This window comes from Perna viridis, chromosome 1 (assembly GCF_037379345.1).
Source record: "Perna viridis isolate PV_CMFRI_1.1 ecotype Kerala chromosome 1, ASM3737934v1, whole genome shotgun sequence".
Taxonomy (NCBI): Eukaryota; Metazoa; Mollusca; class Bivalvia; order Mytilida; family Mytilidae; genus Perna; species Perna viridis.
The window spans coordinates 43,678,153-43,704,277 of NC_142445.1; the positions used below are offsets into that span (position 1 = coordinate 43,678,153).

Consider the following 26,125-nt stretch of genomic DNA (forward strand, 5'->3'; position numbering starts at 1 on the left):
AGTGCATTCTGGGAAAAACTTGCGCCATATTTGTTACTAGAAAAGAAAATCTGAAGTAACTTCTTGAAGTTTGAGTGAATGGATCATTGAATGACTTGTGAACACATTTGACAGTTATAGAGACCTTTTCTTTGATCATCGAAGATCTGAAATAAATTTACTTTATGTTGATATGTGAAGAAAAACTGACTTTTCAATGAACATTTCGAAGTAAACAATTCGCGGTTTATCTATCGGTTCCATGTGTTGAAGCTACTTGGAACAATTGTTGTTTAAGCCTGATTGGTGAAAGGAACCTATTTTTCTGTGAACTAAAAAAATAACACTAATAGGATCGAAATAGATATTCCATACAGAGTTGCAATTAGGAGCAGTAATCAAAGATTTGAAAATCGGTCAAGGTCACGTTCGACAACTCTGATGAAAACATTGTCATAACATGAACGTGGTTTCTTTCATAGTATTTTCTTAACTCATCATAAAAGAAATGAACCTTTAGATTAACACACCCCCACGAAGATGCTTTAGTGAGAAATTATTAATTTTGTTTCTGTAAAGTCACTGGATTTGTGAAAGATCTTTAGTGTTGGTTGACAGATTACAAAAATGACCAGCTGATGTTTGTGGTGTCAAAGCAACTTCTTTGTTGCTAAATTTATCATCGCAACATACTCCGGAGAACTTAATGTGAACATAGTGTGTTGACCTTTGGTGTTGTCTTATCTTTTTTTATTGTGAAGTGCCTTATTTACTGATAGTTCTAAATAACAGTAGAAGAAATTGAAGACCGCTTACTGGGTTTCGAATAGAAGGTTTATTCATGAGAACCTGGTAAGTATAAATTAATTGGATTATATTTTGTCACCTGTAAGAGCAATTTGACTGCAAAAATATATTTGGGCCTGGATATTTTGTTTTTAAATGGAATTCAGGATTTATGTTGCGTTTCTTTTGTTTAGTGTTTTCAATACTTGTAATTGCTGATTTCCATTTATTTTTTTTTTTGCCAGCAGAGTAAGTCATGTTTCTAGTGTTTACTGAATATACTTGTAACCATTTTTTTATTTATTTAAATCAAAATGATTTGTGGCAGGTGTATTTTACTGCAGAAATGCTATTCAGTGTTCATTCCAAACCGCGCTATTGGCCCGGATATTTTATGTATGGCACTTAAAAAGTGTAGCATGTGGTCCTGCGGGGGTACTATTCTGTTAGTCGATCTCTTAATTTTGGATTTTTTCGGTTCCGTGTCTAGATGTGTTTCTGTTATTTAAAGCACCAATAGCCTTGGCTGTAACAAGAGAAACAAATGTTAAAGTAGAACTTTTTCTGGTCAAAATCACTTGGGGAAACTGCAGGCGGTGCTGTAGGGGACATACACTGTACTTATTTCCTCTTACCCTGCTGACACCCAATTAATAACAGATGAGCCAACTGATTGAAAACAAACGGAATGGCCAGCAAACCGGGAGAATTTTGAGTAAAATGGAAAACTGAATGTCTGTGGCTCTGGGTGGGATATGATCCTGGTAGGAACAGAAAGATTCTAAGTTGCCGCATCAAAATGAATGACAATTAGAATCAGTAGAATGCCATAGTGAATTAACAACATCTACTTATATTTTTTTACTTATTTGAGGTGTGTATGTGTACCTCTCACTTAAAAATGAAATTGTAAAATGTGAATGAACTTGAGCGTAACTTTTTCGAAGGTAGAATTTTTCCTTTTATTTGAAAATGACCCCCTATTTTACTGTCAACTGGCCCCCTTTTGCAATTTTCTGGAATGAATACTGGTTTTTAGTGCATAATTCCCCTGACTGGTTTGTTGCTTAAAAAAATTTTACCAATAATGATTTTATTACTAAAAATTATTGATTTAATCACAGCCATGAGTTTTGTTCTTAGCATAAATTTGCCTGGTACACTGCTGGCTGGCTCTATAAATTTTTGGGAGCTTTTACCTGTACATATTATAGTACAATTAATGCCTAACCATCTTCCCATCTTTACAGGTAATCATCATGGTGATGATATTGTGATGGCCGCTAACAACGCTCCAAAGCACGATTTTGCACCGGCTTGGTTGAAAATTCCTACTCAAGAAACACCTGTAAGTATTACAGATAAGCATGTAAGGAATGTCCTTCAGACTGTGGCCACAGTCACCTATTTTGCATTGATTGATGATACTAGGAGGCCACTGTCAAGATTTTAACAGAAGGACTCACTACAGCATGCTTTAGCAATGCCTCAGTGAATGAACAAAATTATATGTAACTAACACTTGAATAAGTGAAGGGAACAGCCATCCAACTGTTCCTTATCTGGAATTAGTTTGTAATATACATGTATGCAGGGTTTTTTCTAGGATTTTGAAAGCTTTAGTCACTTTTGCGTGAGAAAATGAGGACCATTTTAATGGTATATTATTTAAAGTTCAGTAGTATTTGCATCTGACAAGATATTTCAGAATCATCTGTTATTTACATCACTGTGTAAAGACATCTAAAAAATTAAAAAGTACATGTACAATGCATAAGAATAAAGCACATAATTTTTTTTCACTATCATGCAAGCATGTTTTCCAGAGAATCCAAATAGCATACCTGAGACTTAATTAAAAAAAGAACCTCTCCAGCTTTAAAGAATCATCAAAAATAGAAATCCCTGTACACTCTTGTACATTAATCAGGGACATACTTCCCTGGCATAGTTTTAAATGCATTTCGTATTTCAAAAAATTCTGTTTTCTGCATTGTCACCCTTTGTAGAGACACAAAAATATATCTAGCACAGTGTAGATTTAGAACTGCCTTAACATGCACCAGTGCTGCATTGGACAGATATAAATATTTCAAATAAGTTCTTCCTATTGTTGCCTCATGAGATTCTATTTTTAGCACAATTTTTAACTATGTTTTTGGAAACCAGACTGAGTAAATGACAAATTTATGTCATTATTTTTCTGTTATATTTAGTATTGGTCCCTGAGGAATTCATTGCAGTCTTCACAACAAACTTTTCAGTTCACAACCCTGAAATACATTTTTCAGAAATTTTATAAAGTGACTGTTGGCCTGCAGTAGTCGATTTTACAGGCCCACCTCCATTTTGACAAGCCTTGGACCTCGGATGACTGCTTAATAGTGAAGACTGCATTGATAGCATAAATGATATTTTCGAGATCGTAAATATTGTTGACATGCAACTACAAAATGTTGTGACACTGGAGTAGTGACAAAATTACCCACATTTGTTTTACACTCAAGTTTGATGTACAAAAAATAAATGATAAATTACTTTTTGTCATTTTGTTACAAAGTTAATGAGAAATAAAGGAATTTCCCAGGAAGCAATTGTTACCGGCATTTGAACTTTCACACCTGAGTGGTCCAAGATCGACATTTACTCCACGTGTCTGATAGTGTAAGTGGCGAATTTGGTGACTGTTTACACATAATTTGACACCTGTTGAGAGTTTTAATTAGCTTGGAGTAATAAAATTGTCACTTTCGCCACTTGAACCAATGTTGGGCTTAATTACAGCTTGTAATGTTTTTTTGTACTTTCAAAGAAATGGGACTTGATTATTTTCGTCATTCTGAAGTCTTTCGTCATTGATGAAGATGACGAGTGGTAGAAAAATCACTGTGTATGTAATAAGGCCAAATAAAATTCTACCTCTGTTTCCCGTTACCCATCCGACTGTGGAATTTCATTCCCGACTGTCAAAATTTAAAAAAAAAAAATTAAAAAGTTGACCGACCAAAAGTTTTTAGCACCGGTCCATTTTTTTCCTACATGACTACTTCCGGTTTCCAGTTTTCAAATTATTTTCGAAAAAAGTGGCTGCCCACATGTTGACCACAAGCAGTCTTTTCGCCATTCGGCTGAAAAAATGTCAACGTGTGGGCAACGGGAGGCTTTTGATGAAACGAGTTGAAGACTTGAACATGCTAGATGAATTGCAATTTTACACTGCAGCCTTAGGACCCGTTGATACCTGTGTCCACTGTGGAAATATTGGGGCCAATCCCAAACCAGAACTAAAACTATGCTTCCTGTCTGTAAAAAATGTGAAATTAAAGGAAAGAAACCAGTGGTGGCTAGACCATTTAGATCATTTATTTAAATGAAATTGTAATGTTAGAATTGATTTCTGATCCATTGTTAGAATAAATTTGTTATGAAATGACAGTTGCAGGGACCATCCTAGACCCAAATTCTAGGGAGACTTCACTTCTCCCTCAGAGAAAAATAGGGAGAAGTTTCAAATCTCAGGGAGACTTCTCAGTGTGCGCATGTTTCATTAGTTAAATTTAAAGTTTGAATGATGTTATCATACAATGACATTCCTTTTTTGAACAACTTCTTCTTTCTAAGACTATGCAAAAAGACAAAAAGGTATAAGATCATTAACTAATGTATTTGATATTTTTTATTTTCAATTAAACACATTAAATATTATAAAATTTCACATCTAGTCAATCTAATGTCCAAAATCTTATCGTTTACACATGCACCACAGTTCATGCTCATCAAGTCATTCACTGAACTATTGTTTAAATTGGTTTTCAACCTTGACTTGATTCGATTTAGGTTAGAGAATCCTCTTTGACATGTTGCATAATTCACTTGTAGAAGTGTGCAGCACTGAACAAGTTTTACAATATTTGGTATTATATCTTCATAAATTCATGCCTAGTTTTTCACAAATTTCACTAAGGGAGGAAGTTTGAAAAGCACCTGTGACAAGCCTATTGTATTGTTTATATTCCATAAGCACTTGTTCTTTGTCAATTCCTTGGATGGTAAAATGATCAGCTAAAACAGTAACACTTTAGTTTCCAAATGTTGCCAACTGTCCTTTTTTGTGAGCAGAAGTAATGAGAAGAGGCTGCAATACTTGCATTTTTTTCTATCAAACCACTCTCTTGAAAACGATCTTTTAAATTGTTCACGATGTTGTCTATATATTTTGGCATAATAGATATGAGGATATCTTCAATGTGCATTGTTCATTTAATCAATGATAAATTTTAATTTTCAGTAAGTATTTATTTGTAAACTAAAACAAAGGATAATTAATTTATAGTTTATGTTTACTGTTACTTCGGGGTGACTTCCAATGTCAATTTCAAGAACTTTGACATCGTAGTGACAGGTGTGTTGTGTATATATTCATTTTCATAAATGTCAGCGTAAATTCTAGAGAATTTTCAATTGAGTACTCAATGGGAGATCAGATGAGTGTTAAAAGCAGGGTGGAAACATGTGTCATGACCTGCTGTGAATTGGCTCATTTCAGCTGTGAAAGCACACAATAAAGTTATATTGAAAGAATCACCAATGCTCTACTGGATTTTCCTTGTAGATTTTTAAAAATAAAAGGGGGATGTGTCGGATTTTAAGGGCGACTTTAACTTCTCTTTTGTGATAATATACGGCAAAGTTTGAACCAAAAAGCGATTATTTCACCTCAGTCGCCCACTAGGATGGTCCTTGAGTTGTCTATTGTTAAAACCTGTGTACTTTTATCTCATATGTACCCCTTACACACATTTCACCATTGAATTGTGTCAATTGCCGTTAGGATGATTTGGTTATTGCCGCTAAAAAAAATAATAATTAAAAAAATCTCTACCTTCCTACCCATTTTTTTTCTGGCGTATAACAGGAAACAGAGGTATAATTTTATTTGGCATAATACTGTAACTTAACAGAGGTTTTGACCTTAAGGGATTTGCTGTAAAAAATAATTTTAATTTTTAGTGGAAATAACACAATAGAGAATGTGGTCCTGATTCCTGCTTCTATATGTAAAATGAAATTTTATTGATATGAAGAGAAAAGGTGGTGATGAGGCAACCTTTCAAGAGATGAAGGAGATTTTTTTTTGTCCAGTAAAGGCTGCCTCAGTTCAACATTTCTTGATTACTTGGTGGACCAAATCTTAAAGAATTTAATGAAGACTGTTATATACAATAAGTGTTATTAAAATGTGCAGAGAAATTTATCTAATCTGTAATAAAAAATTATTTAACCAGCATTATACAAACTTTGCACAGTGATTTTATGTTCTGGAGATAATTGATATACTTTTTCTTTACATTTTATTAGCATGTTGAACATTTTTATACACCCATCTTTCTAGACTGCACGATAACTCTTATATATTATGTTGCCACCAATTTTAGTGAAACTGCAGTGATTGAATTTAAGGGAAGTACTTGCTAAATGCAAGTTGCAAGTTGATATTGTATTTTGCTAGTAGAAATTATTTCCGCTTGCTAAAATTTGTTAGTAGAATTCTATATGTCATGTAGGTAAAGTCCAGAAAAAACCAAAAAAAAACTTACATTAACGAGTGTAAGTTTTCAGCACTTGCTAAATTTAACTAGTGGAAAAATTCTTAAATTCGATCCCTGAACTGGATTTTGGTTGACAAAATATATTTATGAATAATAGACAAAGCAGTCCTAAGACATTGTGTTTGCAACTACTGTAACTGGTCACATCAACCTTTTTTAGGGAGGATAATAATTTGTTTTTGGAAAGCTGTATCATTCATTTCCGAATATTTAATTAACTATCAGAAGTTTTACAAATGGTGGGCAACAAATTTAACAATGTAACATTTCCAAATCATGGAAGCATTTTTTTTTTCAACCGATAAAACTGTATCTAATTCCATAATGCTACATGTAAGGGGTTGGTGGCAGCAAGATTATGGAATTAGATTAGAACATTGCCTTTGACCAAGTGACATCAACCTATGGTCAGTGAGTATTTTAATTGATGTTCAATTATTTGTTTACAGAAACAGTCTGGAGGTTCCAAGCCATTTGATAGTGACAAGAGTAATAGGCCTCGTTCTCATAAAGATGATTCTTTCTTCAGTAAGATACTTTATACTGTTTCTGATTATATATTTTTATTATTCCTTGGAACAATGTATGTGAAACATGTGCATAGTTGGAACTATTTGATCATGAATGATCTCAATCATAGTTTTGTTTGTAGAAGTTATTGAAAAACCAGAAATATAATGTTAATCGTTGAAACTGTTTTACAGTGTAAAATTTGTGCAGATTTTGTTATCTGGATTAAAATTGTTCTTGGATTTGTGTATAAAGTTAAAAAAAATTTGTTTATTTCACACTTAGTCAGCAGTAGATATTTACTTGTAGATAAGCGCCATCCTCTGACTGGAAAGTACAGGCATCATTCAGTAGAAGATGATTACTACAGTGCATATCCCCCGTACGGTCCCTATGGTTACTACAATGGTTATGGCATGCCGTACAACTCTCAACCTTCAATATACAGGTCACCTAGTCGTGAGGGCAAATATCCTCCAAACATGCGATTTAACCAGGTACAGTATGTGTATGCTTAACTTTTGCACCAATGAGCAATTTTTGCACACACTAAAATTATATATTTGTGTCACAACTCATATGTCATATGCATTAAATAATTAGTAGTAGAGTTTTGCTTGTATTTAAGCTAAAAGCTTTATTCTACATACAATAAACAGACAAAGTTCATATAAGCATAGTTATTGTCATGTAAATAAAAATATTTGAAGGTAGACCTGTAACACTTGATATAAATAACTGTTTCAAGTTATTTCAAATAAGTGAGCACTGAGAAATATATGTATATGTACATGTGTTTTTAAATCAGCTTACTGGGTTATGAAACCCCTTTAATGAATAAGGGGGGAAATTAGGGTCATATAGCCACTGGAGATCCTTATTTTGTACAATAATTGTGGTTACGGAACAGTGACAAATAGTCTGGAAATTGAAATTTTTCTGACAAAAAAGTTACAAAATAGGTAAATCAGGGCACAGTAACTCACTTACCTTTTTTTGGCAATGATTTAATTTTTTCTATATTCACTTTTACCGCAAGGATTTTAAAAAGAAAATAAGCAAATTATTACTCCCAAAAATTTACTGTTTTATTTCTTGACACATTTTATGGTTCCCTGGTAACCTTCATGCAACCTTGACCTAAAAGTAATATTTTGATTGTACTACTATTTTTACTTCTCTGCTCCTATCGATCAAGTTTTTTTGAAGTTTGTGAAATATTGAACATTCCCTACAGAATCCATATAAAATGTAGTAAAATATTGCTTTAGTCAAACATGATTTTCTTCAGCTTTTTCTTAACCAGATGTTTCCAATATAGTTCCTTTAATTTACCACATGTTTATTTCTGATTTTGTCGATTTCCACTTTTTTTTTTATTGGCTCCTTAAAACCATGTCTGCTCATTTATCTCAAAATCAAGTTTGGTGACCTATGTTTTTTTACAATAAAATTCTTAAGTATGTACATTCAAGGTCATATTGGAGAAAAACTAGAAATATTAGGTATGTTCTACCTTAAATGACAATGGTTTACCTGTTTTATGGAAATGCTTGACACATCAAAACCAGTTATTTGATATTCAGATCTAGATCTTAGGAATTATAGTTTAATTTCTCATCGTAAGGTGATTCAGAGATTTTATTAATTTTTTTTTTATTAATTTTTTTATTAATTTTTTTTTTTTTTTTGCTGTCTGCACATTTACATGTATTTTTCATTCTTTTAATGTATGTGTTCCATAGATTTTTGTGACAGCCAAAGTTTTGGAATGATTTTTATAAGAATGTTATAATATAATAAAAAAAAATATTGCCTTGATGTACCATTGGTAAGTTTTAGATTCGTCATTGTGATATTTTTAGATGAATGGTGCCCCATACCCTCCAGGATACTACGACCTTTACCCTTTTGATTACTATCATGGAGATCATTCTTACTACCCTAACTACCAAAATAGCAGAGTAAATACCAAACGAAGTAACTATGAGAGAGATGGAAGAACAAACTCAAAAGAAAAAGACGACAAGACCAAAGGAAAAGATGAAGATAAGGAGAAACCTTCCTTCCAAGATGATTTCGTAGGTTTTTAAAGTCACATGGAATAATTGTTATATCTAACAGTTGTACTGCTTCAAAAATTTGAGATAGAGATGAAATAGCTTTTTATGTAGATAATAATAACATACATTGCAAATCCCTCATCTCTATACAAATTAATATAAAAATAACATTAATAAAATAATATTAAAATAACAGTACAAATTACAGGTCTTAATTTAACTCCCATTGTTTCTTTTATGTTGATTGCCAATTTGTTGTTTAAATGTTCAAAAGTCAGAAAACATGTCCATTTGTGTCATTAAATATTTTGTTGTAACAGAAGGTATGTTAAGCACACTGGAAGATTTCATTATCTTAAATCTGTTAAAATCTATTTTCAGCCATCTTTAAACGGTGAAGAGAAATCGGAGTCAACTACTAATGGCAAATTAACAAATGGCAGCAGTGTCTGGGGTAAGTAGATAATTCTGAAATACTCATATTTTTCTAGATGTAAGAAAATATTTTGACGCAATATCTAAGCAAAGAAGTAGGTACCATCCTGTGTAAGAATCAGGCAATGGATGGCACATCATAATTCTAAGTTTGTTCTTTTTTTTCCCTCAAATATATTCAATACATCTAGAAAACAACTGAAAAGCTATTTAAATTTTTCCTGAAGCATCTTGATGTAGATATTTTTTGACTGCTTATATAAGGAAAAAGTGCTGGAAACCCACCCACCCCCACCCCCTCCTCTTAATTTTTCCATAGTGCATTTTAACTAAATTTGACTTATCATTATCTTAAAAGGCAAATTTTGCAAACACTTAGAAAGCTATTTCTGGAGATTATCAGGTATAAATACTTGGTTAATGCAATAAAATCTCTTTTTTCCTTAATGTGCCACACAGGTTTTGCCTGATTCTTAGACAGATAAGTAAATATTCTTACTCTAAAATAAGGTAAAACTTTGATGCAGTATCTAAGCAAAGAATTAAAACCTTACTGTAATACAAGGTAAGCTTTGGTACAGTATCTAAGCAAAGAATTAAAACCTTACTGTAATACAAGGTAAGCTTTGGTACAGTATCTAAGCAAAGAATTAAAAACCTTGCTATAACACAAGGTAAAACTTTGATGCAGTGTTTAAGTAAAGAATTAAAATCTTAATATAACACAAGGCTTAGCTGGTTTAAGTTATTATCTTTGTGTCTATTTGTAACCCTGATATTCTTTTTGAACCTGAAGTTAAATTGCTATATGGTACTTAAACATACTCACTTCAGCTATTATAGATACCCACATTTTTTCTGGAGATTTATGTTCATTGAGTTTGTAAAGAGCTTTGTACTGACTTTTTTCCATTCAGAATTTATGATGAAAGGTTTACACTTTTCAGTACTCACCAGGGGTTTAAGTTTACTTTTATGAGTGGAACCTCCGAAGGTCCTAGATTTTTACAAGTTTCAAATCAAAAATCAACAACAAAGTGGCATTGATAAGGGTTGAAGGTGTAGTACCTAGGTATATCAGATTTTAGAAATAGAGGTTCTTGGACCATGGACCACTACTAATTTGAACCCTTGAACACTTTTAGCAGTAGCAATACTAATGTTATATACATGTATCAATTGTAGAACATCCACCACATGGCAAAGGTACAACTGGGAAACTTACAGATAATAGACAGGCTGCTAACATCTATAAAACGCTTGTGCCAAATAAAGTAAGTTTATAATGTTATTTTTATACACCTGTTTCTCTTAACTGGGAGTATAATGGTTAACTACCATGTGTCTATCGGTCTGTTGTTCACACTTCACACTATCACTCAAGAGCATTTCCACCCATTTTCACGAAACTGAAGGAAATTGTTTCTTAAATTTTTATGAAGCTCTCATTTTTCTTCTTTTTTTTTTTTTTTAAGGTATATGACTTAATTCATTCCAATATGAAATAAAAATTAGTCATAATCTCCCGTCAGATGTGTAATATATGTAACTTCCTTTAGTTATTGTCTGTCTCATCAGCGGGTGAGTCCAAGGTATTACTTATCCAGTGTTGGTGTCCGTGGTCGTTGAAAAGTATGAAACACTTTTAGTAGGTCACTTGTAATTGGAATGCAGTTGTATTAACATCACTACTCCACAGTTCTGTAATTAATCTATTTTTTTTTTATACAAATGCCCACACAGTCATAGTTTAATGATTGTAAATTACACTACTGAAATAATAATGTATACTGCAGGAATCTGTCCATTTTGTGATGTTAAATGGATGTATTGATGTTAGAAATTGTCCATATTACATAAGACTAGAAACAATATCAGCATCTATCAATTTTAGAATAATTGTGACCATGGTGACAAGCAAGACTTGTCTCTCTGATAACAGTTTATTGTCCCCTGCTGCTACTCATATGGGGACAAAGAAATACCAGTGTCTGTCTATCCGGTTGCACTTATGGACCCAACTCCTTGAAAACCGGGGACATATGGCTACATGTTGCTTGTTAAATTTGCATCTGTCTCCATTGTCAGTGTTTGCGAATACAAGTTCCCGAAAATGCTCACAAAGTGTTTGTATTAAATATCCAACAAGAATGGTTGTAATTTAGATAATATTTTAGTAGATGTGCACAGAAATCGTTGACTTGTTTTTAAATTTTATTGTCCACAAACTAGGAATTAAGTACCGAATGAAATGTCCTTTTTCTCAGCCCAGGAAAATTAATTCCCACAAAATTAAATAAAACCAGTTTCAAAGTTTTAAGGGCTTAGATTGAATGATTAAGGATTTAAGAATGGCATCCAGTTCAAATCTCGCATACTCCACTTGGTGTTAGTTCAGTACTATTTTGTTTTGTTTGAAGATTTGTGAGATTACAGTTTAGATCCAAAAGTATGTGTTGTTTAGGACAACAGAGTCAAAATATAGGATGTAAGGATAATCTTGAACTTTGTTCTTTTTTTAGCAGAGTGCTACAAATAGAAAACCAGGAAAAGAAGGGTTAAGATTAAATGGTGGTGTTCAGAAGGAACCCTTTAACTCAGTCAAAACCATGTCTTCTAATTCAAAGGAGGTAAAATTATTATGCCATAAAACTGCATTATGATAAAGATCCCAATCATGTGAAGTTATAAATATTTTTGTTGTTTAACATTCTTGCCTTGTTGTTGCTACTTTAAATAATTATGATATAAGATTGAGAAGTATAGCATCCTATCAACATTTTTTCAATTAAAGTTGCTTGAATTTTGACTTCGATATAATTTTTTTTTATTTGGCAGAGTCCATCTTCACCAATAGAAATTCTGAATACAAGGTTGGTCACTCAGCCATGTAACCTCCGAAACAAGAAGAGTGAATTTTTAAAAGCATTAAGAAAAGAAAACAGTGGATCTGAAGGTCAAGACTCAGGTCTGACAAAAGATGGTTGGCCAGCAAAGGTTTGTTAGTCTTGAGAATTTTATACTTCAATCTTCTCTGAATTATTTTGTCAACACTTCTGGAAAGAAAATTGGTGCATCCTTATATTACTTGTTATCAATGGGCAATTATGTGGAAAAAAAAATAGTATGTTAAAAATTTGTCAATAACCTTATTTCAAGCTAAAAGTCCATTTTTAAAAATTTTATAATTGTAAATTGCAATTACTAATCTTGGGAAAAGAAAAGCTATCAATCAAACCTGCGATCGAAGATAATTGATCCCAGCTACTATCCATTTATGATTGAATATTAATATGATATACAAAGTCATTCCTCAAAGCTTTATCTTAATCTGAATATGCAACTTTAAAACCATTCAGATATATAAACAAACTCAAGATTGATTGATTGATTGATATTGAGGTTTAACGCCCGAGCAGCAGTATTTCAGCTATATTCAGGCGATGAACATGAAGTGGATGATAAAATGAACATGAAATGATCACAAGAAGACAGGTTTACAAAATTCTTAACTGGTAAAACATTATTGGATAGAGCATTTCAGAGTTATTGGTCCTTTAATATGCAAATTTATGCCAACTTACAGTATGTCCTAACACATTTGCACCTGGCACAAACTAAATAAATTCAAAGGGTGTGACCTAAATAACTAATTGCGCCCAGATTAAAAAGGTAACAACTTTTGTTAGTAATTTTACTAATATACCAGGTGATATAATTTTTTTTTCATTAATAACCAGTTGTAATTATGTTACGATTTATCAGACTTACTACACACCTGGCCAGTTGTAATTATGTTACGATTTATCAGACTTACTACACACCTGGGTGCCCACTCTTGACATGTTTACAATTTGGTATTGCTTGATCAAGGGTGTCAGAGCAAATGACTGGAAATGGAATAAAAATTATGAAACTCCTGTTAAAATTACACTTTATTACAAATATTAACAAACTTAATGATATCATTTAAAGTTACTTCGCTGGAATAATATGCTTGAAAAAATGCTCAACTTGGATCTCCACTGACAACTATGGTTTATACTGGCAACTTTAGATGCATGTCCTACCCTCGTCTTATCTACCAGATCTATGTTTTTGCGTTGATTTTGGTCATAAATTGGCAATGCAACTTTTACCTCCACATCGACTTATAGGTTGAAATATATAGTACTATTTTGCAGGTTTTTTTTTTCTTTCTGATAGGTGTTTTGTCAACATTTTTTTTGTAATTTCAGAATGACCATGGTGATCAGCTAACAAACGGCTTTGATAGACTTGGAATGGAAGATTCATCTAACATGTTATCTAGTTCATTAGAAGCTGAACAAAGGTAGGCTATTATTCAGTGTCAGACTCAATATTTTACTGTGGTTATATCATTAATCATGGATACCAACATTTGTGGTTTTCATGGGTAATCCTAAACCTAAAACAGGGCTCCAGATAAGGGGAGTAATTGAGGAACTGCTCAATTAAAATGGGCGAACATCTTATTGTTTTGTCATCCAAAGAGTTTTAAATCCCAAAAGCAAAAAGTAGAAACCCAATTTAGAAAAAGTTGAAGGGTAAAAACAACTCAATTATTCTGTAGCATTTCAATATGCTTCATAAGACTTCACATGAAAAACTTAGTTGTATGAAATGTGTTCTGATGATTTATTAAATTCGTATCATACTGAATGAGTGATATTTTGCTGAAGAAAATTACAAAATATGTTTTCATCTAATACAAGTGAGAAATGAAGGGTGATTTCACTCCTTTGGCCAATTCTTAAGCTGGAGCTTTGATTGAAAGTATGTAGCAATGAGCACTGTTGATAAACATGAAGTAAAGTGATTTGGATGTTCAGTCCTATTGCCTTTGAGTGTCAAAGTGGTAAAGGCAATGTAAAGCAATCAACATCATGTCACTACTAAGTAGTCAATGGGTTACATGTATGGTAGTCATGTGATGTCTGTGTTAACCAGAATTATATGGAGTGACAGTCAGCATACTCGGAATTCACCTCTTTTTTTATTCTTTTAAGTTGCAGTGGCAACCTAATTTATATATATATATATTTTTTTTTTGATTAACAGGAATCTTTTCACATAATCTTGAAAATGAAAACTTAGTCTTGATTTCCTTAAAGCTGCATTAGCTGTCATTTTCGTAAATTTTTGTTTCTTATGAAATTTTAATTATTTCTACTAAATTGTACTTTTCTTGTACAATTTCATTTGATATCCACAAATAAAATGCATTACATACATGAAATAGGTGTCTATATATTTATTGTCTTGCAAGACAAAAAATCGACTTAGATAAGTTCGTGTGCATGTGACTTCTGGTGACCATAATCCGAGCATGTGCTGTAAAGGTCGCTTCTTTAATAACAAATTTGATTGCAAAGCGAAAGTGGTTATTCAACGGCAAGGAAGACCGACAGTCTTAAGCCGTAAAAGAAAAAAGTTAGAATACAACGCAAGTATCTTTTGGAATTTCGTATTGTGATATAATGCGACTCAAATATGGTCATTACTTATTTGAAATCTAATCAAGATATAGATGAAATGAAATGAATACAAGACATGTGCTTACCTGTGTATCTGTTATTGTTATTTTTTTTACCAAGGTTGAAGTATTTTTAACCAGATGAATGTCCTTTCTGCAATTTTCGGAAGTTATGGCAAAAAATAATTAGATCAGACCTATCGATCTTCTTTGATTAAAAAAAAACCGTTGTTTTCACAATATTCTGTTTGTATTATCAACATTTATTTCTTCAATTGCATTACTACAAACTTATTTCATTCAATCAGCCCAATTCAGTAGAATCAAGAACTGAACAAAATCGGCAGCTAATGCAGCTTTAAAATATGTACCGTATATAGAGAGAACTTGCTGCTGTCTCAATAAATAAATTTAAAATGTCAGTCTTATAAACACATATCAGAAAAAAATTTTAAAAATGTAGGTGTCAGAAACTTGTTAAGAGAACTATAAAACCCCCAGTTGCAAATTTTTCTTTTGCTCTCTCAGATAGGAGTATGGGTCTTGTGTTGTCGGGATAAAATTTATTTCCATTCATAAGTTGGATTTACAGATAGAAATATAATGTAAATATCATTATGATGATAGTGTCATCAATTCTATACTTAATCTCTAAGAAGACTGAATTCAGTCTAATATGCAATATAAAATGCAATTCACCAAGTCTTGTATCAACTGGTATTATTTTATAGACTCCTGAAGGAAATGGGATGGAATGAAACTGACCAGGAGGAGTATGAAATTACAGAAGCAGACAAGAAAATGTTTCAAGATCTCTATTCTAAACAGGTATATTTTATTTTCTCATTCACTGATTGATTTTCTAATTAAGAAAACTTTTTATACATGTATATAAGATTATATTCATCACTATGTGCTTGAACAAAAGCAGTAGAATTACCTGTTGAAGAGGTTGCATTTTTCATATTTACTGTTTTAAAAGTGTTTTCACTATTTTTTTCCTCTGGAATGGTCAAATAAAAGTTTATACAGGACAAAATTATGAATTTTTAATAATATATGTATTTTTTTCCACTTGAACCAGACAGATAGGTGTTTGAAATATGCAAATTGGCCTCCAACATGTTCCTAATGGAAACATTGTTTTTATAGGCTGTGATTTTTTTGGTGCTTATTTAAAAGTGTTTAGGCTATTATGTTCTATGTGTTATCTTGATTGGATTCAAATCAAAATTATACCAGATAAAATAAAATATACAATGATTGGGGTGAAAAGGAAATAAAAATATACAAAGATTGGCTTAATAAAGAACAAATTTTATAGAATTTTGGCTTAAAATGAACATTTGTATGCAAAGTTGTCACTTATTGCAGTCATTATTCTAATGTGTGCATTTTTTTCCTATTATTTCAGCAAAACCGAAGCACCCGTGTGAATAAAACATTCAGCCCTAAGCATATTCCAATATATAAGCCAAACCCTCAGGACTTAAACGACACCCTGTCTTCATCTGATTCAGACTCAGACGGACAGTAGTGGCAGCAACACAGTGCTTAACATTTGTTTTGTGATTGTGTTTTTGTGGAGGTGACTCTTTGTGCCAGAGTTACTTCCCATGTGAAGAGTTTACCTACTTAAAGGAAGAACTCAATACATTTTGTGTGAGAAATAGACTCCGCTGGTTGAAAACTGCCAAGTGCACAGGATGCACCAATGCAATCATGGGACTCTATACTAGTCCAGTTCTTTTGTATCATTGAATCATTCAGTTACAGATAATGAAAGTGTTATAGTTATCAGTTTTTTTGTTTGGAAGATCAAACCTATTTTTATAAAATTTTGTGACATATTTTGTAGATAAGAAATAAGCATGAGTTCGAGTTAATAATTTATTTTCTACCTAACTACTGTACTATCTTTGACACTGTATAATTGTTTCTAATGGTACCTGACTTGGTCCGTTCAATTTTCTACACTGATTGTTATTTGAATTTTAACAGCATTTCGTGGTCAGTCAAGTTTCCTTTATGTTAATTTTTTTCGGCATTTAGAGTTTTGCTTGGTCTGTGTATATATTTATGTGCGATATGATTTAATCTGTACATTATGCTTGAATTAGATACATTGGTTATTTTGTATTGATGGTAATAAGATCTTTTGTGCTCTTTCATGTTTTTTTTCTATGGACTACTTGATATTAAATTTGGTACAATTTCAGACATATATATTGCTTTCTTGAATGTTAGGTTACAGCTTTGGAATTTTAAATAGCTACTATTGTCATGTTTATCAAGTTTTCCTTTCATTTCATTCAGAAATACAGAACTAATGGTCAGTTATTATGTCATTGAAATTATTTAACTATACAAGGAAATAGTGATGACAATCATCAATATAAGAGTTCAGTCATTTTTTAAAATATTTTTCTTTACAATGTAAATTCGATATTTTAAAAAAATCTGATGTTTACTTTGAATTCAGTTGAACTTGATTCTTCTTCGTTGAAAAAATAGCTTTTAAGTCATCATTATAATTAGTTAATCATAAGAATAACTTATGGAGACACTTTTATGTTTAAATATCATTTTCCCAAATTGTTTACTATTGGAATAGAGGTATGAAAATCATGTAGGCAGTTTTTATGTGAATAGAAAATTAGGTACAACAAATTCACAGAAATTACCTCCCTTGTCTTGATTCAGTGTGAAGCAGTGGCTGATTTTTTTTTTAAATAGGAGATTGTTGTTTTTTATAATGGTAGTGATAGATAATTAATTGAGTGAAAGAAGTTTTTTTTTCACCTCAGAATCAGATTTATGAAAAATGTATGTTTGTTAAAACTACAGTTTTGTTTTCTATTGTTTTAAACACAGAGCTAACATATGTTTTCTTTATCATAAGTGACAAGTATGGAAGTGCAAGATGATAAATATTTCTGACTTATTATTTACCTAGTAATCAGATCCCTAAAAAAACATGCAACATTTTCTTATTTATTGCAAAGAATATTTAACCTTGGACATGTACTTTGATTAGTTTTAGACAGAGTATAACACTTGATTTTCTTTTTTTTCTTCACTAATTTGAGAGTCAAAACATAAGATTTGTTGTGGCCTTATTGGAGTTCTTATGTGCATTATTTTGTGCTCTTTAACTACTCTTGGTCTGTATATTGCAAGGCTATTTTAATGTTTCTGTAAAATGTCTGAATTTTTACTGTATAGGCTTAATTTTATTTATCATCAGGTCATATAATATTCATTTGCTTCAGATTTTACACAAGTGATTCCCATTGATTTTTTTTCCAACACGCACTGTTCAAAATCCAACAAGAGGGAAGAACTCCTCAAAAGGCTTTGTTAGGTTTCAAGAACATGATAAAATGTGTATGTGACATTCAGTTTATATCTCATACCATGGCAGACTGTTATCAGTCTCTGTTTAAAGGACTATTTTCACATTCTTATACTATAGGTTACTTTTTAGCTCACCTGGCTGAAGGCCATGTGAACTGCCATCACTTGGCGTCCGTCGACGTTGTTGTTAACAATTTTTCAAAACTCTTCTCCTCTGAAACTACTTGACCAATTGGAACCAAACTTGGTATGAATGTTCCTTGGGGTATCCTGCATAGAACTGATGTGGGGATTTTTGATCTGTCGAAAAACATTGCCACCGTTACTAAAAAAAGAACAAAGGGGTCAGACAGTTGTTTTTCACATATATCTCCAAAATAGTTAGGTTTAGCCAAATTTTGACTGGGTAAAAGTGTTCAGCATGTTGACATCTATCTGCGGTGAAATTTTCATTTTAATCTATTAAGCCATGTTGGAGTTATTGCTCTTTTTCAACGTTTTTTTGCTATTTTTAATGTTATTTCTTTCAAAAATCTTCTTCTCTGACATTATTTTACCAATTGAAACAGCATGGAACTGAGGTGTGGTTTTTTTGATCCGTCGAAAAACATGGCTGCTGTTACTAAAATAGAACATAGGGATCAGACAGTAGTTTTTCGCATGTATTTCCAAAATTGTTAGATTTAGCCAAATTCTTTTGATTGCTGAAACGATCCTTATTTTTAGGACTACAAGAGTCTTCAGGCATGAAAGTTGTCAGATGCTTTCTTATGAGAGTTATTGCCCTTGACAAAGGAAAATGACAGGTTTCATTGTTTTTTTTTTTACAGTTTTCAGCCAATCTCTTGAAAACTATGATAGATTTAGACGTTCATTTGCTGAAATGATCCTTATAATAAGTCCTATCAAAGTTTTCTTGAGTCAAAATTGTTGGACAACTTCTTGTTTAATTTCTTGTCCTTGAGAGGCAAAATTCAACCAGGTGAGCGATTCAGGCTCCTGGGAGCCTCTTGTTCAGTGATATTGTAGTTTCAGTCATGTACTTTTTTTTTTACCATTGTTCTTCTTTAGGCTTTGGGGTTACTTGTTTTACTGCTGTCTTGTGTGTTTATATATATGAATGCTGTAAATCTTTATATTTCTCCTTAAGAATATTTTAAATTTGGTAGGTAGCTTCAGCCCAGTTGTTTCAACCACTCAACTTTTTCTTTACTAGAGTTAAACTATAGACTCATTCATGTTATGAATCAACACACTCTGACAAATGTTTTCTAAATTACCCACATTGTCTTATGAAGTCAAAGTGCTGAGAAATATCAACTTGTACAAAATCGTATAAGTTTTTGAAAAGAAAAATAAAGTTACACAGTTTAAACAATTCAGCGTGGATTGGTTACAATGTATTGTGTGAATTGTTCTTGCCAGACTTTCTAATTTGAGTTGATATTCAGTACTGGTTTATTTCTTGAATCCACTCTGTAACCTTTCTGTTCTAGGCATATCATATATTATGGTTTTATTTTCTCATTGGGTAGGGCATTAATAATTATGTGTGTATATGCTTCAAAAGACATATCACTTATTTGTTTCAGTTTATTTCAATTCAAAAAGTTCTCATGTTTCATGCTAACATGTTAGTTTATTGTCATTATAACAAACTTTATTGAAAGCAACGCCTTGCTTCTATGATAGTTAGATTTCCATTCCTTTTACATGTTGTACATGTCAACATCTTCTGTGCTACAGCTTCAATAAGACATGCTGAAGGTCAACACAGATTAAAATATAGTATCATACTATTATATATAACTTCAAGTTATTGTTAATGAAAAATTGTTGACTAAAAGGTAATGAATAGGTCTTCGATATGTACGGATCTCATGAAGAGTTGTGTTTGAATAAAATATAGAGAGATTTTTTTCTATTTGATAGAGAACTGAACATATTTCATTTTTGTACATTAAGATTTATTTTGAAAATTTGTGTTTCATAAATGAATTGATTTTGATTAACTCATAGATATCTAGGAAAAGGTGATTGTTAAAATTTACGAAAAGTGCTCAATACATGTAAAGATTAAAATTACATTATGATGCATGAACTTTTGCCATTCCATAATATCTCTTTAACAATTACGGTTTTTCTGCAATCAAAATTTGTTCAGTATTAAGTGGGTTATACTTTCTTCCTCTGTGCCTTAGTGTAGGGAGTCACTAGAATACACGCAAATCTTTTGTCCAATTTGTATTTAGATTTAATGGTGCAAACTTACAGTTAGATTATACAGAGTTACTGTCTCTTATATTTGTATACAATGTGCTTTCTTTATATTCCTGAAGATTTTTCCCTTGTTTTGTAAACAAGTTATTGTTATATTGTTTGTCATTTAATAAGTTTAAATTTGTATGAAGTGTATCATTAATCAGGACAATTTTTTTTTTCAAATCATAGATGTTTTTACACCAATTGCATGAAATTTGTACATTGTTGCTAGTATGGTGAATTGTAATGTTACCTAGCAACCTAAAAAAAGTGGACAAGGGTAAACAATTTACTCATGTTAATCATGGTTAAGATGGAAGCAGCAGCTGTTCTCATAATAAAGAAAAGATGCATTTTCAGTTATGCATATATTTAATTGGTGTTCATGTTCTTACTATGCCTCAATAAATGTTTCTGTACCCCACCACGCAAAGTCTCCCAACAGTTTCCAGATGATACTTTAGAAGATGATGCAGGATGTTTTTCAAACTTCGTATAGTTATATAGTAACATAATATTCAGATCAAATACAAATTTTAGTTTGATTAGAAAATTTACGGCAATTTTAACTTGTTTTTACTTCCAAGAATTGTTTGCATCATGGCAGGGTATCATTTACTGTCCAATTAGATGCCCTATTTGTAAACAACTGCTTAAAAATTGCAGTCACAATGGTATCATGCTGTTGTCATTCTGAGACGTTTGGTGTACAGATATCAAGTGAATGGATCTCTGAAATTTTATCACAATGTTTCAAACTTTAAATGAAGTCAGGGAATGGTTTTAGGGGTTGTAACTGTTTAGCATGCAGGGGCAAGAAACAAGAGTTTTCCTGATGTTTGGATAGTAATTTTAGTTACTTTTCCCTATTGATCTCTTTTAAATCGCACCACAAAATACCATACCCACAAAGGAAGCTGATTTTTGAAGTTGTGGCTTGAAAAGTTGAGAAATGAAATAAAACAATGGCCCCTTTGCTTCTAGTAAAATTCTTATCTTATTTCAAATGATAAATCGCAATCCAAATTAAGAATGGCATGTATATCGAGCTTAGATCTTGTCCATATTTGTCCCAACAGTTTCGAGATTTGACTGCAGTAGTCATATCAAGCTGCACCTATGATCGCAAAAATCCCTGTCGGCCTTGTCGTTGTACGTAAACTTTAGTTTATTTACAAAAACTTGAGTAAAACTATCCAATCTTTTTGAAGTTTTAACACATTGTTCTTAGGGACATGGCAGAGAGTCCTATAGTTTTAGAGCTTTTTGCCCCTCCCTTTTGGAAATAAGGGGCAAAAAGGGGAAATAGTTACAAGAATTGAAAGAAAAGTTTTTGTGTTACACCGATTTTTATGATTCAGATGTCAATCTTTCTTTTGAAATTCCATTGAAAAAATTTTACGGGATAGACTTGTCTTTAACTGGGGTACAAAATTACCACGCCCAAAAAGTCAATTCTATAGCTCACCTGGTCGAAGGCCATGTGAGCTGTTACCATCACTTGGCGTCTGTCGTCGTTTGTCGTCATAACAATTTTTTCAAAAATCTTCTAAAACTACTAAGCGGAATTATTTGAAACTTTGCACAGATGTTTCTTAGGGTATCTTGCACAAAAGTTTTGTTTAGATTTTTGATCTGTCGAAAAACATGGCCACTGTTACTAAAAATAGAACCTAGGGGTCCTTTCAAACTTGGTATGGATGTTCGTTGGTGTATCCTGCATAGAGCTGGTGTGGGGATTTTTGATCCGTCGAAAAAACATGGCTGTTGTTACTAAAAATAGAACATAGGGGTCAGACAGTAGTTTTTCGAATATATCTCCAAAACCATTAGGTTTTGCCAAATTCTTTCAATAGCTGAAATGATCCTTTTTATTAAGACTACAAAAGTCTTCAGGGATAAAAGTTGTCAGATGACTCCTTGTAAGAGTTATTGCCCTTGAAAGGGGAAAAATTATATATTTTATTTAACGGTTTTTAGTCAATATCTTGGAAACTATGATAGATTAAAAGAAACTTTCAATTGTTGAAATGATCCTTATGATAAGTCCTACCAAAGACTTCTTGAGTCAAATTGTTGAACAACGTCTTGTTAAATTTATTGCCTTTGAAATGCAAAATTCAACTAAGTGGGCGATTCAGACTCCTGGGAGCTCTTGTTTTTGCTATTTTTAATGTTATTTTCTTTCCAAAATCTTCTCATCTGACACTACTTGACCAATTGAACCAAACTTGGTATGAATGTTTCTTGGGGTATCCTGCATAGACCTGATGTAGGGATTTATGATTCGTCGAAAAACGTGGCCGCCGCTACTCAAAAATAACATAGCGGTCAGACGGTAGTTATCTGACAGGGTAAAAGTGTTCACCATGATGAGATCTATACGCGGTCAAATTTTAATATGTTAAGCCATGTTGTTTCGACGTTTATTTTTTTTTTTGCTATCTGTAATGGTATTTCTTTGTATGAATGTTCCTTAGGGTATCTTGCATAGAAATTCTGTGAGGATTTTTGATCCGGCAAAAAAAATATGACCGCTGTTACAATAAAAAAGAACATAGGGGTCAGACAGTAGATTTTCGCATATATCTCCAAAACTGTTAGGTTTAGCCAATCACTTTCAATAGCTAACATGGTCCTTATTATAAGGCCTATAAAAGTCTCCGGGGAACAAATTTGTCAGACAACTCCTTGTAAGAGTTATTGCCCTTGAAAGGTAAATAAGACGTTTCGTTTAGTTTTCTGCCAATATCTTGATACTGTGATAGATAAAAATTTTCAATTGATGAATGTAAATATGAATGGATCTCTGAAATTGTACCTTAAGCTTCCATACCCACCAAAGGAAGGCTGGGATTGTTTTGGGGGTTATTACTTGAACCGTTTATATAAATTATTACTTGAACCGTTTATATGAATTATGGGTTAAAATAGGTTCAGAAACAAGCACTTATGATGTTGAGACAGTAAGTATAGGGCAAGTGAATGGATCTCACAATTTGTACCACAAGGTACCATACCCCAAAAAAGTAGGTTGGAATTGATTTCATGGGTTATTCTGATTGAGGAATAAGGAATTTTTTCCTTTGCCAAATGTTTAATCACAGTTAAAATTCAGAGCTGTCTCATGCTAGAATGTTGTGTTCTTGAGTATATATTTCTATTTTCTGCCTGCTTTGGGGTATAGATATCTACCTTACAGATAAATGTTAAGGGAGCTTCTATTTTTCATATTTTGAGTAGGGGGTGAGCATTATAGTTATAATGTATGCCTTCGCCTTTGGTGTTTATTACTGTCTGCTCAATTGTCTTAATCCTAGTTTTAGTTGCAAAAGTCTAGGCAACCCTTTATGTCAACTGTGTGAAATTTGGTATGCTGTGTATGTTCGATGGGTGTATAAGCAGTTCAACTTGGTCGCACAACAATTTGCCGTTTGTCATAACTTAATTTCGTCACAATAACACGGAATCAATTGGTATGTATAGCTACAGTTTTACAGTTTGAGTTGTGTGTTAGTTTTTCGTGTCAGCCGGGCATCCACGTTTTGTTACTGTAGTGCTTCTTTCGTTAGTAACCTTGTCAGGGAATGACTTCAGATTGAATTTAATGTGAATCTTGAAACTTTGGTCTGAAGCATCAGTATGATTGAATTCCATATTCTCTCATGTTTAATGTTTCTTCGAATTTTAGAAATGGCACTGAAATTCGTATCGTATGAACAGAGGTCTTCTAGTTCAGTTCTCCCGCCGAAATGCAGGAACTAGGCGTCCGTCTGTTCTGCCTTATTAGTATGCATTCTTCATCAATGGATTTTGATAACATATACTTAGTGCCAACCGCTGCTTTACCAAAACATTCAGACAACTTTAAACATCAACAATGTTCGACAAAATATTATGAGAATTATCTCTCTGGGAAACTGAAATTTTAAGGCAAAAAAATGAGTTGTAAAAGGAGACTGCTTTGATTCTAAACGTTGCTACACATAAATCTCTTAATAAACTACGACCGGTTAATATTGTGATATTCAGAACAAGAATTAAACATTTGTGGCAAAAATTTGCTCAGACAAGTTAAAAAATCCCGTAAATCTTTGGAAGAACGACACGGTTTAAATTATTCTACAATATGTTTTTCTTATCTGTCAAACCAAATGGCCATACTTCGGCTTTCATATTGATAATTCTTTACTATCATTTTCCAATTTTACAGATTTATAACATACATGTAAGTTAAATACATTGAAAGCTTTAACGTATCTTTTATCAAGAAAAGGAAGTGTTTCAAAATATTAGCAGACCCCTTTGACCCCTTTACCCGCACCAAAATATAATCCCCTACCAACAAGACACAATACAATACAATACATACAATACAATACATACAATACGATAATCTATAATGACCATTTATGGACCCAATAGGGGCATAGTGTATACTTAGAAAAAAAAAGCTGTGTTTAGTTCGAGATTGCTCTGGCGTCCATCGGCTTTTTTTTTTTGGAAGCTGGGGCTAGAAAAAAAGAAAAAGCCGGTAGACGTCAGAGTCATCTCGGACTACATTGATACATATTTGGAAGAGTAATCAAGGGAACCAAGGTTATAGCGGTAATCAAAAGAATTGATCCAGGGACAAAGACCAGACATGGAAAACAGACATACACAACAAAGAACATAAAGTAACTAAAATCAAACATACAAACGTAAATGAGCAACTCGGACTCCACTAAAAACTGGGAGCATGGACCAGGTGCACCGGTAGGGTAGCGTCCTACCTAAACTGGACACAGTTTTTTTTCTAATGTTCTTATGTCTGAAAAAAAAAAATACACACCTAATATAATTAATTTGAAGTTTGATTTGGGATTTGGAAATTTTCTTTTGAAAACAGAAAATAGGCTGAGTGAAATAAGTAGGTGCGCTTCGTTTGAATTAAAATCGACTGAATATTCGATTTAAATTCCTAGTAATGATAAAGATTCTGCGAAAATGTAATTTTGATCCGGAGTTAGTACTGGTATATTTGCACATTTTGAACCGTACCATACATTTTCCAATGCTTCTCAAAACTATACTTATTGTTAATAAATCGGGATGAGAATATGTTTGTTCGAATTCTTTTAAATCATTTTCTAGTAACGAAAAACATAAAAACTACGTTAATTGGACTTCTTTTGATGCTTACACACTCGATTTCCTGTTAGACAACATTTTCATACACTTTGGCGAAACCGTTTATCTATCAAGTTATTGGAATTCCCATGGTGACCAATTGTGTACCACTTATTGCGGACTTCTTTTTGGTGTACTGTGACGGGTCATATTTTATAGATAAAATAAAGACCCTTCCTAACAACATTTGGGAGAAACTATGACTAATATTTATACTGAAGATATATATCCTGTAGAACTGTCTTTAAATAAAGGAAGTATTGGTAATAAAGATCTAGTTCAATTTACCTGTGTATAACGAAGTTTTTGGACCAGTTGCTGTCTGCACTATAATATGAGGGTTTTCTCGTCGTTCATTGAAGACATATGGATGGCCTTGGGCTGACATTTTCATCACATGGGTTTGTTGTCTCTTCGACATATACACCATACGAATTTCCGTTATATTATTGAAA

The 26,125-nt window shown here is 32.5% G+C and overlaps 1 protein-coding gene across 2 annotated transcripts; it reads left to right on the plus strand.

The window, feature by feature from the left end:
* LOC148628896 (uncharacterized) lies at positions 1 to 20,874 on the plus strand. Of its 2 annotated transcripts, none has more exons than XM_088596515.1 (12): positions 1 to 831; positions 2,016 to 2,113; positions 6,824 to 6,902; positions 7,194 to 7,381; positions 8,750 to 8,965; positions 9,329 to 9,401; positions 10,568 to 10,656; positions 11,908 to 12,012; positions 12,221 to 12,379; positions 13,621 to 13,715; positions 15,611 to 15,707; positions 16,294 to 20,874. In XM_088596515.1, the coding sequence occupies exons 2-12, from the start codon at positions 2,042 to 2,044 to the stop codon at positions 16,414 to 16,416; spliced, it is 1,296 nt and encodes a 431-aa protein (XP_088452641.1). In that variant the 5' UTR covers positions 1 to 831; positions 2,016 to 2,041; the 3' UTR covers positions 16,417 to 20,874. The 2 variants fall into 2 exon arrangements, with proteins under 2 accessions (XP_088452641.1, XP_088452635.1); XM_088596509.1 differs by having other exon boundaries at positions 4 to 831; positions 11,905 to 12,012.
* Positions 20,875 to 26,125: the final 5,251 nt, after the last annotated feature.